General features: G+C 36.7%; 1 protein-coding gene across 2 annotated transcripts in view; it reads right to left on the bottom strand.

Moving 5' to 3' along the window:
- LOC109049032 (protein shisa-9-like) overlaps positions 1-5,971 on the bottom strand; it is a 58,012-nt gene extending 52,041 nt beyond the window's left edge. Inside the window, exons 1-2 of one of the 2 annotated variants that reach the window (XM_042728968.1) lie at positions 5,691-5,971; positions 3,162-4,336 (exon numbers count right to left, since the gene is read on the bottom strand). In XM_042728968.1, coding sequence (XP_042584902.1) covers positions 3,162-3,706 — 545 coding nt within the window. In that variant the 5' untranslated portion in view covers positions 3,707-4,336; positions 5,691-5,971. The remainder of the gene's footprint in view (positions 1-3,161; positions 4,337-5,690) is intronic. The other variant, XM_042728966.1, reaches the window with a different exon arrangement.
- Positions 5,972-14,586: the final 8,615 nt, after the last annotated feature.

The raw sequence follows: 14,586 nt of genomic DNA on the forward strand, positions 1-14,586 counted from the left end.
GTAGTTTTTAAAAGATGTAAATTATCTTAAAATTTTCACTTGGGTTTGAGTCAGATTCAGTCAGATTTACACCCAGTTTGTGCATCTTACTCACCGATTCGGGTCTAGTTACCCCTAACCTGGGGAAAATTGAGCCACAGGAGCCATATTTTTGTCACAGATACTGACATTCTGATCATTTAAGATAATAGGAAATATCCTGAAATTACTTTAGATACTTTCTTGCCTCATTTTCCCTTATCTTAACCACACAAGTAAAAATTGTCTCATCTTACCCCACTCTCCTCCACATGTATTAGAAAGCAAGCATCTTACTGAGGATACATTCATTAAAAAATTTAGTTACGAGTTTCTACCCTTACTTTTGTCCTTCTTATGCTCTTTCTTTTCTCCCAGCCTCTGAATGTGAAGCTTTATTTACATGTTCACACATTTTAAACATTGAAAAAACATTACGGAGCCACTTCCGTTATTGCCTGGATGATTGTGTAATACAAAGGCACTCAGCATGGACGTACAATGTTTACTTCATAAGCACACAAATACTCTTTCAAATACTCTCTCCGTTTCCGTTTATTAACTTCGTCTTAGTAAAGCTTGGCATGGCTGACCAAGAGACTTGTCAAGCATGCACATAAAAATAATTCAAGTAGAAAGCAGAAAGCACAGCATTCACACATTCCAATCTTCACTCAAGTAGTGGTGGAAAAGCATAATTTCATGCTGAATTTAATTGATTTTACACATGAAAAACAAACCCACACCAGCGAACACACAGTTTGCAAACGAACTCAAATGTGATCCACCCTTAAAATAAACCAAAGGTCAGATTATGCATAAAAACAAAATCTGAACGTCTCAAGCTGACATAGCATGGTCATTCGCACACTCAAATGAAGGACGTCATTTTGGTTTCTAGACATTTCACCAGTCATTAGTCACTGTTTTGACCCTGCGATTTTATAAGGTCAGTGGCATAGGATGGGTTTTGTGTATGTGTGTCCAAACACGTTGGTCTCTATACTGGCCCATGTTTGTGTTGGATGAATCTGTCATGTTGGCCTCATTGGATTTCTCAGAGCTGTTCAATAGAATCACCCTCTTTCTCTCCTCAGTGTGCCTCTGTATTTCATCCCAGCAGACATTAGATATGTTTAGTTGCACCATTATGACACACACACTTTATTCACTACTTTTGGCACCCATTTATCAAGCCTCATTAAGCTTTCCTATGATTAATCGTGTTAAATTACAACAAGCTGCCTATACACTTCACTAGTTTGCCCTTCTAACACTGCCTTTGTCATTGTGCACGTCACACATAAACACACACTTCCCAAGTACGTCCTTATCAACAGAAACTCTCAAACTTTCAGGGACGCTGATTCTGTACATGTTTTTAAAGTACAACTTAAGACACACTTGTTTGAAATGGCTTATTCATCTTTTTGATGATAATGATTATTATTATTTACATATTTTAATTACCTTTTAATTACTGTATTGTTTTATTGAGATGGTGTAAAGCACATTGGTCAACATGTGTTGTTTGAATGGTGCTATATAAATAAAAGTGACATTGACATTGACATTGACATTATTACATTCAGAACTGCATCTTTGCCATGCAACTTTTTTATTACATCATAAACCGTAAGAGATTTGTTTTTACCCACCCACTAAAATCATCAGACAGCGAATAATTTATCATCCATTCCCTCTCGCGTGCACGCTTTCTATCTCGGGCATGGCATGCTTCCAGCCCTTATCAATAGCCCTCATTAAACCATGGTGGTGTCTGTCTGCCATGCCACATTATGGATGAGCGACAGATAGCTGGACTGATGTCCCACTCTTCCCGCCTCTTTTTTTTTTTTTTTTTTTTTACAAACGTCATAGTCAGAACACATTACAGAGGAGTACAAAAATATAAATGTTTCATTGTGGTTCTTCTTTTGAACTGATCGGAGCTAGTAATGTATAGCTCTACTCAAACAAAAGCTGAGCTCTGAGAAATCAACATGAATGTATGATCTTAGAAATACAGTGGGTGCAAAAGTCTGAGACCACATTGAAAAACTGGGATTTAAAACCCTTGAAATGTTTTAGGATTAAAAAAAAAAAAAAAAAAAAAAATTAAAAGCTATGATGTAAAATGGAGAAATATTTCAGATTCTACATTATTTCTAGGTTACTAATTAAATAAGCAAATTTGTGGCACTGATTGTTTGACTCTTTCTAGAGATGGTTCTTTCTTCCACTGAAGCACAAATATGCTCTTTGAATTATGCTGGAGAGTATGTGAACTTATGGTGTCTATGCAGCTCAAGAACTCCTGTCATTAAAGAATATAAATTTTTTTCAACTTTTGACTTAAACTGTTATTCTAAAGGCTGGAATACACTAGAAAATCTGAAAAGATTTTTTAAAACACTGGGCATCATACTGTACACTTACCGACTTTGTAACAGTCACAGAGGAAAAACTGTCCATCATACACTACATGACTGAGGACCATACACTATCAGACTAAAGTCATTCCGATCACAACAAACTCACGCAGAAACGTATGCCTTGTTGCTAGGTTGATGCATGACAAATGAAAACAATGTATTCTAAAATCATCTGAAAATATCAAACAAGTTTGAACTCCTCCGACTGGATGGAAAAGAACATGCCTCCTACATGCCAACAACAAACAGCTGTTCTATGGTTCTTCGAGGAACCATATGAAAGTAAAGAACCTTTATTTTTAAGAGTGAAAAATGGTTCTCCTATGGTTGTACAGAGCTCCTCTGCAATTACAGACAAACAAATAGAGATTTTGGTCTAAGTCTCCTACTTAGGAGATTTTTCTGCTGAGAAAAAGCCCCTCACATGTGTTTCCTCTACAGTTTCCGAAGAGATCTCAAACAGTGCTCAGATTTGCCAAGATGCAAAAGTCTACAATAAAAACAATAAGATTTCAGTGTAACAAGATCAGAAAGTTTGATTTATATAGCTCTGTAGTTTTACCGAATGTCAAAAATTGTCTCATTTTTATGTCTCGTGAATAATTATAATAAGCAACATCTAATGCAAAGTTGATACTTAAATGAGACATATCTGAGAACTTAATTAACAAGCGATGAAGCAATGAAGTCATCCTCACACCCACTCACCTGGAGTTTGTCATGTCCGTCTGTCTTCCTTGACTTTTTTCCAGGCCCAATTTGGTGAAGATCCCAACCAGTACCATGATGGCCACCACTCCACATATTATGTACACAATCATGTGAGTGCGGTCTCTATCCGGTTCCTCCTGGACGTCGGTCACCGGAGCCGCCGGCTTGCCTGTGTTGGCCCACACTGGCGTGTCGTAATTGGAACAAGATGTCTGGTCCAGGCTGTGAACCTTGAACTGGCAGCAAAATCGATAGTAGCAGGAGCCACAGCAGAACAGATATATTCCTGCGTTACAGTTAAACGGAGGATCCCACTGGCCCATTACATCATAGTAACCCCAACAGCGGCTCCCAGCTGATGGGATTTCATCTGGTTCTGACCCCGGGGTCGCAAGAGTGACCTCCGGGGCACCAGACGGAGCAGCTGTCCGATTGGTGGCTTGCACACCTGTGCTGGCAGTGTTGGATTTTTGACCGTAAGAAACATAGCTTAACAGTAAAATAGCAGTTAACACATTCAAAAACAAGTGTGAGGCAGCCATGATCCTCTTTAAGTAATCCCACAATGCGTATCCCAGAATGCAACGGCACCACTGGGAACAATTAAACCAGTGGAGTTTAGTACTTGTGAACCAAAAAAGCAAGTTTACTGATCAAAGAGTTCTGTCTCCAAGTTTAAAGCAGGTTTAACGCTGACTTCTTGTCCGGCTCCTAAAAGAACGGCAGACTGATACAGGGAAAGCAGCCCTCATCAGGGAATGAGACGGAGAGCTTTCCACGCCACTTCAGCACACAATGTGCTCGCCGTTCGCATCACTACAGGGAGAGAGCGAGAGCGAGCAAGATTCCTCCCCTTTGGAGAGACGCCAGGATTCAAGGTTCTCACCATGTGACAAACTGTTTCGTGGCCCAAAAAAAAAAAAAAAAAAAAACACTTGGTAGAATTCCAATTCAGAAGCCTGAAGAAACTACACTGTTGGAATCAAGCCTTATCCATGATCTTTGTCCCACCAAACATTGCATGATGCCAGCGAGGAAGAGATGCCTCACGCTACAGTTCGGAAGTATTCCACAAGTCATTCTGTTCTCAAAGGAATATCTGTTGTTCTTTAGCCCTCCTAATGCTTTTGTTCTCACAATCAAGGTGTCTTCCTTCTGCTCAGTTCTGTTCCCTGTGACAAAACACCGAAACATATTATCGTACACTCCCATTTTCAGTTGAAAAAAAGATTATGATAAAAGATTTCTGCTAAGATGTTCATGTGACAGTTATTGATAAGTACTAAAAGTATATTATACTATACATATAAATATTAATAGGAATATATAGTTCTAATTCTAAATATATAGATACAAATTTAAATTTAAATATTATACATAAATATAAAGTATATATATAATGATCAATTGTAATTATAATGCAGTTAAATAAAATACGATTATGACATTTATGAAAAATTTCATTATTTTTACATAATTGTTTGTAATATACATAACATGGGCACTTTTAAAATAAAACGTTTTGTCATAAATACAGCGTTTTGGACTCTTCAGAGATGCATGTGCTAATCTGAGATCTAGGCCAGAATGTGCAAATTTGCAGATTGTTTTTTTTTTTCCACATGATTGCTCTTAATTGGAAGCCGAAACACAACTCTTCTGCATTCTGAGACAAGACTGATCTGATCTGATCTGCTGAACTCTATTCTGTGTGTGAACATGCAGCTGTATCTCACAGCTGTATCTCGCTCATAAACATCGCTCGCAGTCCCCACAGGAAAGAGAAATCACAAATGAGATCTCTCTAACATCTCCATTCTTCCTTCTAGACCACAGTCTCTATTTAAACGGGTGCTTCTCCTGAGGAGAGTTTCAACAGAGATCACAACATTGCCTCAAACTGTAATCTGTTTTGACCAATACACCAAAGTCTGCAATTTTAGTATGAACTCAAACTCATTCTAATCGAAACCAAAATTATACACTATCCACAACATTAGTTTAGCTTTCTGTTTGTTTCTACAAAGACATTTCAGGAGAAACATCTTAGACAGAGCTGCTACTCCTACAAACATAAGTATTAAGTCTCCTGAGCAATAAAAGAGCAACCTCTGAGCAACATCAGCACATTTTCCTCTGGGTCTGGCTTCTTTGGGGCTTCTTCTTCTGAGTTCTATTATTTTGCTGGAGTTTCAACTCTTTCCTTTGCTGTTCCTCTAAATCTACCACACACTGAGGGTCTCAGCATTACAGCCCCTCAGTTTTTTCATACACAAAAATGCAAAACGCTCTCTCTCACACACACACACACACACACACACACACACACACACACACACACACAAACACACACACAACAGCACACCTAATCCAGCTCCCAAAGCACCTATCTAAGCTTCCTCTCTGTGTCAGTCTTTCTCCATGTGGATGCACGGTGCAGATGCACACGTCTCAGAATGCAACAGATCAGCTTCCTACAACGGAGGAAATGCTTCTGAAGCGTAGAATCTGAATCCATCGGCTTACCCATACGCTGTTTATGAAAACAGGCATACTGTATATTGATATATGTATAGGATTGTTATAGATATATCTCTATATGTATGTGTTTTCACTGGAGGCTCTGAAGAAGTTCTCCTCAGAAAAAGAAAAAGAAAAAGTGACAGTGGATGACAGATGAGTGGGGAAGACCAACAGATGGCAGGTAATATTTATTCTCCTCAGTTTATTTGTTCCAGTGCATTCCCGTTTCTCTGTTCCCAGCCAGATTCCGTGTTCCAGGGATGGTGTGTTCCTGTGTGAAGTCAGGAACGAATGATAGTGGCTCGCGCTCACTCTCTCTCTCCCTCCCTCTCTCTCTCCCTCCCTCTCTCTTTCTCTCTCTCTCTCTCTCACTCAGTTTATCTCGTGAGCGAATGAGAGTGTCTCGTTTGCTGACTCCCCCCGCCCCCCTTTTTCTCTCTGTCATTGACACCTTCTCCCTCCTTTGTCCCATGTTTTGTTCTCACTGTTCAAAAATATTCCTGTCGTTTCCCTGTTTCTGTCTCTGCCTCCTCTTTGCCATATGTTTACCTGCTCACACTGTCTCCACAACCTGCTATCTGTTTTTTGTGACAATTATCAATTGCATTTTTCTCTTTCTATCTCTGAAAACAAAATCTTATGGTTCAACAGATGACTGCAGCAGTGTTTACTGAGACAGCAGGTCACAGATCTGTGTGTGTGTGTGTGTGGCGCGTGTACAGCGCTCTTTTGGGGTTTGGCTGAGATGATGGGCAGAAAGCAGCAGGGGATTAACAGAATGGAGGGATTGTGGAGAGGAAGGAATGACGAAAGAGTGGATCCAGAAATATGGACTGAGGAGAGAGTGAATTTTAGGGTTTAAAGGAATGATGGATCTTATTTTGGAAAAGCAAAAATCTCAGCCAAGAATAGTATATTTGTAGAATGCAGAATGTAAAAAATGTTATACCCCACAGGAACCTAATTAATTAATTAATTAATTAAACAGGAAATCTCATTGCAGAGATTTTTACTCAAAGCAATATAGAGTATACATTTATTAGTTCAGGTATGTGTGTTAAATTCAAACTTATGACTGTAGTTTCTGTAGTTTGTGAAAAATCCAAGAATGTATTCAGGGTTTTTTACAAAATATGTTTTATATTTATTTATATTAGAAAATAAAGCCATGTTTGAGTACCATAATAGATAACATATAAGATATTTTTTTGCATTGTGATCATTTTTATAACAACTAAACCCCCGTTTACACTAGTGCGTTTTTCGTTTTAAAACGGCGTTCTAGAATGAAAACGATCCTCGTCTACACTGGCGTTTCCTCTGTGTTTCAGAAACAATCTCCGTCCACACTAAACAACCTAAAACGCATGTTAAGTGACCATTCATGGAGGGTACAGCCATAGTTATGAATCAGTAGATTTCAAAAGTCTCCATTTTCGAGGGTCGAAAACGCCGGAGTAGTGTAAATAGGCGTAACCATAGCAAAAGTTATGCGTTTTAAAACGAAAACGCACTAGTGTAAACGGGGCCTTAATGCATTTCTTCCAATTTTCATTAAAATGCATAATACAATAACGAAAATTATCCTGTACATCACTTATTTTTAAAAATTATTTATCAGATTTTTCTGAGGAAGTTACAGTAAAATAAAATATCCAGCAATAAAATCAAATTTTAATAGAATAACAAAATACAACTACATAATTTATTTATTTAAAATAATGAAATAATAATCAATCAAATAAATCGATTAAACATTTTTAAATTAAAATAATCATATTATGATTAAAATTATGATTACAGAGTAAATAATTGATAAAGACTTATTTTCACGTAATTCCTTGCTCAATCTTATGTCACAACCACAAAACACTTTTATCACAGTGCATGATGTGTAAACTAATACATTTTGACATCTGCATTGCTTAATCAGCTCTATGTTTTTTTGCTCAGTAGCTGACCTGGTACAACATTGCACTTGTGAAACGTGCTACAAGCATCGCAATATAATTTCACAAAAATTTACCCAACAAAATTTTTTTCCATTACACTACGCTGTTAAATAAACCCAAAAAATTGCAATATAGAAAACGGTGTTGCTAATAGCACCTCGTGTGGGCGTGTCACCTGAAAAGTGCAGCAAAATTTACAGACAGCAACATGTTTCCGGGTTCGTTAAAATGTAGTCACAATTTCCAATGAGGCTGAGTTGCTGCTGACATTTGGAGAGTCGGGGTTTAAATGTGCTTAACAGTCATGAAAATATTGTCACAATGCAATAAATCTTAAAGGTCATAACACTTTCCCAACAGCTTTCATAAGATTCACCCACTGAGATTTGGATAAAAAGCAGTAGAGACAAGAAAATAAACGAGGTCAAGTAAAGAACAACAACAACAGAGGAGAAAGAGCGAATCATTTACATATATGATAATGTTTTCATTGAGTGTTTAGGTTACCGGTGGCTCTGTGAGCTTTGATTGCTGTTAATTATTTCTGACTCATTTAAATGGGCTGATCTACAGCACTGATGTTTCAGAAAACAGACCACAGCCGATGCCAGAAGGGATTTTGGAGCTGGGAGAAACTAAGCCTTTCTCTGGCCACAGGGAATCATCTCACGCAATTCACTGTCTACTGCTTTTGATCACTTGCATATCAACATTTAGTTTGTCAATTTTACAGTGTATTCAAGGTGTTCTCTGCGAACTGAACCCATGACCTTGGTCATTTCACCATTAGATTCCTATGTGTTTTTCTATTCTCTTCCAGCATCTCTGTAGTCAGAATCAGTCTCTGGGTCTTCTCTCTGGATCTGTGTTTTTGAATTATTGCGCTGGCGCAGCAGCAGCTCTCAGCACCACAGGGAAGGAACGGATGAGTCCAGAGGTCTTGTGGGAGAAATAAGGGGCAATGAGAGTTCAGGCCAGAGGAAACATATCTTTAATCATTTCAGATACTTCTCTCTCTCTCTCTCTCTCTCTCTCTCTCTCTCTCTCTCTCTCTCTCTCTCTCTCTCTCTCCGACCTGATCATGCCATTTCTCTTCTAAATGGAGGCAACTGGCCTTGAATAATCCCATGTACTCATTTGCTTTGTGTTTATCTGTCTGTTCAGTTCATCTCATCCAGGATCTGAATTCTGTAGTTCCATGCAAGAGGTTTTACTGACATTTAGCATAAAAACCTTTATGACTTTATGACGACTATACACAGCTACAAATCTTTTATCCTTGTCGTTCATAACTGGACTTTTAGTCTACAGCACAACAAAGTAGGACTTAGCAATAAACACAACTATAAACAGAATTAAACCGGACAAAACATAAACATTTAGCCAACTTAGCCACGTTAGAACCCAATAATTTAAACAAACAACGTTGGACAGGCAAATCACGCGGTCTCGCGAATCCTGTCACTTCGCTTCTGAAATGCTCCTGGTGTGAGTTGGCACCATGTGGAGGATGGAACAAAACCTCGCCAGAGCCATAACGCGCTGCTGATGCGTGCAATGTAAATAAGGGGTCATAAAACAATGTTCCTCCGCAAGTAACTTAAATTTATGCTTCAACCACTAGAGGGCTTACTGTAAATGTTTTTTTCTTTCAGAAAACATACAATGCCATTGAACATCGAAGAAGGCCAACAGAAGTGGGGGATACATGTTACAGATCTTACTAAAAATCACTGAAATGTAAAGCTGTTAATGAACTGAAATACATGCACATGTCATATTGAGTGCTATGCATCAGTGTTTTGCCTGACCATGATGTTCTTTAAAAGAACATTCTACTAAACATCTCGTTTTGTGTTCAACAGAAAAGTTTGGAATAACTTTAAACCAGTGTTATTTATTTAGTATTATAGTATTTATTAATATCTATTTTGTTTTGGTTTTAGGAATTTTAGTACTTCGACTATTTTTTAGTTAGTGCCAATGCAACATTTATAATATACATACAGTATATTACATATATATATATATATATATATATATATATATATATATATATATATATATATATATATTATATATATGCTTTTCGTTCGTTTTAATAGTTATTTACACATACACATCCAATCAGAGTCAACTTTTATTGACTCGCTCTCATATATTTGCTAATTTCATATTGTGAACAAACAACACCATACTTCATCTTTTCACCTCCACCAAGTCAATCCCCTGTTTCTTTGTAATAATCTATTTCTCTGTCTGTCTTTCTCTCTCACACACACTCTGTTTGACAGGAGCTGTCAGTCAGTATAAATTACTATTGACTCTGGGTACAGAAAGGGGAGAGGGTGTTGGTGTTATTTTACCAGAATAAAAGAAGAAATAGGTGGAAATGGTGCAAACAGAGATAAAAGTTAATGATTTGAGTGTAATATTTAAACAGAGAAGATGCCAGCAAAGCAAATGATATGTCTGTGGCTCAGCGGGACAGTTTACAGGCATTTACAAGTACAGACAAGGGATGCACAATACTGCATTTCTGACCTACACCAATGCATCAATAATTATTTGTATGTTAGGGTTAATATTATAAATACATATTAGCAACTTTGTAAAACAATATCTTGACTCATAAAGGAAATCCCTTTAAAGAGATAAAAATAAAAAAGGCATCATATAGCCTACTCCTTCACCTGTCTTAATATATTCATCCATCAGTTCTAGATGATGGCAAAATACATTAAACCTTAAAAAAGGGCAGAAACAACTATATATTACACAGCAGTTCAGTCAGTGTACTGTTTGAGTAAATTAATTACTCCGGGATATTGGTTTATTCCGACTCACAGGGAGTGTCAGCCACGTTAAAAAAGTGAATAACTTAATTGAAGTAAATTGTGGATTAATGCTTACTGGAGACGCGAACCGTTACAAAGGATTCAGTTCGATTTGGTGAACTGGTTCAACCGGTTCAGTAAGAAGAACCTGTTAAATCGAACGATTCAACTTTATGTTGTTTCTACATTAATTTGAAGATTGAATGTGAATTTTTTTGCAATATAAAAGTATATTTAAAAACTTTAATCTTAGGTGGTATTAATCACGATTAATTTCAGAAAAAATGTGCTATTAATTATTTATTTCTTTTAATCGACTGACAGCACTAAAATACTTCTGTAGTTTTAAGAGTTTTTTAGGCGAGTATGTAGTTGTTTAGACTTCAAATATGTGGTTTGTTAATAAAAATATTGTCTATTTGAAAATCTGCTTCAACATTTTCGAAAATGTGACCAAAAAAAAGAAAGAAACACACACACACACACAGTGTTCTTTCCTCATAAATGTGGTGGAGCCATTCTATCCCAACTATTGATTTTTTCCAAAGGTCCAGATGTAGTTGCCCTACTGAGAAAAGGATGACCTAGATTCAGTCTATGTTTTATGATGTGCATGTGTTATTTATTTGCATTAGTCATGTGTTGGTGCAGGCAGATGAAAGTCCGGTTCATTCAATTTAGTTCTAGATGAAATCAAATTGGACCCTATTTACGTTCATATTATGAATGATTTTTGAAAAGAAAAAATTATTTCCTATTTTTTTACTGAAAAACTTTCAACTTGAAATGGATTTCCTTTTTTCCAGACAGATTACAACCGATTACCCCCAAATTGATCCCTAAAAAAAAAAAGTGCAAGTGTAAAAAAGGTGGGTTTTGTTGACTTTCGAACTCTCTAACTGTGAATCAGTGATGCTGTATGTGTCTGTCCACTTGTTGTCCTTGGCAGCTTTGCATCTATATTTCAGACTTTCCCCATCATGCATAATTTCTGCATCCATTTTCTGTTTCTTCACCATCAGGAAAACTCTTTTCGGTGTGTTTGTTTTGATTTGTGTTTGTGCGTGTGTGTTCCTGTGACATATAATCCCTCATGTTTGTTTTTCTCAGATACGACTGTTCGGCTCCCCTGGCAGAGAGTAAGTGTGTGAGATGGATGGATAGATGGAGAGACTGAGAGAAAGAGGGTGGAAAATGTCTCTGTAATCAAACTCCTCCCTCTCTCTCTCCTCCAAATGAGCTCATCTCTCTCTCCTGATCTCTCCATTTCCATCAGCTCAACTACCCAATTACTTTATACCTCTATTTCTCATCACTCTTTCTTTCTAGTCTGATGTACTCTTCCTATTTTTCTCTCACTCACTTCTACTCTCTTTTCTCACCTTAATCATCTAACAAACAGAGACAAATGTACTTTTATGGAAACTTTCGGCTCTGTGGCTCTTTAAATCAGCCTGATAATTTATTAAGATCATTAAAATATTTACCTAAGACAGGCTTATTTATTATTAAAATAGCAAATTAAGCTCTTTAAAAGCTAGTAAAGCAGCCAAAAATATTTTTAATTCTTCAATTAGACTCATGTTTTTATCAAACTCTGAATCAATGGGATTGATTTGACATTGTGTTTTCATGGTCGAAGATGTTGTACCCAGAATAACTTGTATTTGAGTTTAAAGAGAGCCATGAAGCTGTTTCCAACCCAATCTCACATGAAAACATACATATTTTTGAAAAAAAAAATTATCGCTGATTGTTTTTGTGTTTATGAATGTTCAGCAACTCCACAAGGTAATAAGTTACATTGTGAAGTTTGAGAGTATTCTGAGGTTAGGAAAAAAACAAACATCAAAAACATCTATCCTCACTACATTTTTGGCTCTTCTTTCCCTAGCCTGCAGGATTGAATTTGTGCCCTTTAAAAGAAGAAGTAAGGTCACGGATGTGTTCGAGGCATTTCACTCTTGAATGTTTCCAAAATCTGAGGCAACATGACATGAGGCTGAAGCTCTGTCCTTAAAGTCAACTTTGAATCAAAAACGACTTTTTTACTAATTTACATTTACATTTATGCATTTAGCGGACAATTTTATCCAAAGCGACTTACAGTGCATTCAGGCTAACATTTTATTTATTTATTTTTATTTTTTTATTTTTTTTACCAATATGTGTGTTCCCTGGGAATTAAACCCATGACCTTTTGCGCTGCTAACGCAATGCTCTACCACTTAATGTACTTTTAAAATTTACCTACTCAAGCTACTTTTTAAATGAGTGCAACAAAGCTCTATTACTCATCATTACACATGTAAAGAGGGTGTTCACACAGACATCTTAAAGGCACAGCCACGAATAACAGTCTGTTTAATTGTGAAGGTCAGCCAGAGAGTGTGTGGAAAACTATTAAAGGATCTGACACTTAAAACCCTGACACTGACTTCAGAGGGAAATATTAATATATTCATATTTTTTTATATTTATTAGTCTCCTATGCTCATCAAAGCTGCATTTATTGAATGTAAAAGTATTATATTATAGCATTATAATTAAAATAACTGTTTTCTATTTTAATATATTTTAAAAATTGTAGTTTATTCCTGTGATGGCAAAGCTAAATTTTCAGCATATTTTCTCCAATATTTATTTTCAGATGAAAAATTCCACATCATTCTTATATGCCGATTTGCTGCTCCAGAAATATGTTTTTATTGTTGAAATGCTGAAAGATGTTGACTGTTGAAAACATTTGTGCTGCTTCATATTGCTGTGGAAAAAAATAATAATTTTTAAACAGTATTATTTTTGACCCCTTTAACTCACCCTCATCATTCTTGAGATCCGCTCACACTCACAGAAGAAATAACAGCTCATGTTTCAGACAACATAGAGAGAGAGGAGTTAGAGAGGAAAGGGAAAAGGAGGTCTTAATTCATAGTGAGAGAGATTTCCATGTCAGCAGGAAGTATCACATCCTTTATGATATTCCTACTTCCTAATAGCTGGAATAGCAACAACCAATGAGACAGTGACCTAGAAACATGAAGACAAGAAGAAAAACATCTTACGGCACTGTAGCGTGGCCATGAAAGACGACATTGCTCTTGATTTACAAGAGATAATAATTCTGAACTGCATACACACAAATACACAGAAAAAAGCCATGTATTTTATCATATTTATGCATGAAGACAACACATTTCCCATGTAGCATACTAATATTTGTGCAAATATCTGTAAATAAAAATTTTTTGGTGGTTAACAAACTAGGTTGCTGAAAATTGAAAATTCTATTTCAGATAGAGGTCATTTATTGTGAAGCAAAGCAACTTGGGAAAAGAAGCTGGAAATGGCTGTCAGAGGCTGTTTAAGTCTGTCTTATTTTGAAATTATGAGTTTTATTTTAGTGCCCAGATTACCTGGAGATCAGGGAGACAGCAGAAGGGAGAGACAGAGAGAGCGAGAGAGAGAGAGAGAGAGAGAACATCTGGGGGGGGGCTGATTAAGTCATATTTACATGCTTAAAAAAAGGAACAAATTTGTAGCACCTTCTTTCTGCCATAATTTGGGTGTCAACAGCTGCTGCAGACATACTGTAATGACGCACAGCTGGAATGCAGCTGCACAAAGTAAATGCCCTCCAATGATGCAAATGAACATTAAACAGGAAGGAAGCTGAATTATAAGAGCAGGGGTCACCAACCTCACTGAGCAAAACTCTGCAGGGCATCGGCCCTCCAGGACCAAGTTTGGTGACCCCTGTATTAGAGACAGTGACACGGTCAGTGTTGACTATGGAAACAAAGCAATGAAAAAAAAAGTGTTCTCATAATCTGGATGTCATATTAAAAATATTACAGCAATATTTTCCTGTGAGGTTACTCCAAAATAATGCATTTTGTGAATAGAACTGTACAAATAAGCCTGACTTCACTTACTCAGATCGTTTTTCATAGATATGTTAAATAAGATTATTTTGATTGATTTTTGTGTGTATGTGTGTGTGTTGGGAAAGTGCATCAAGATTGGTTTCATGCTGACAAAAGAGCTACTAAATATTTCCAATTTATGCAAATATGCGGCAAAGTGATACATATATTTAATTATATGTTC

This window comes from Cyprinus carpio, chromosome A3, assembly GCF_018340385.1.
Source record: "Cyprinus carpio isolate SPL01 chromosome A3, ASM1834038v1, whole genome shotgun sequence".
NCBI lineage: Eukaryota > Metazoa > Chordata > Actinopteri > Cypriniformes > Cyprinidae > Cyprinus > Cyprinus carpio.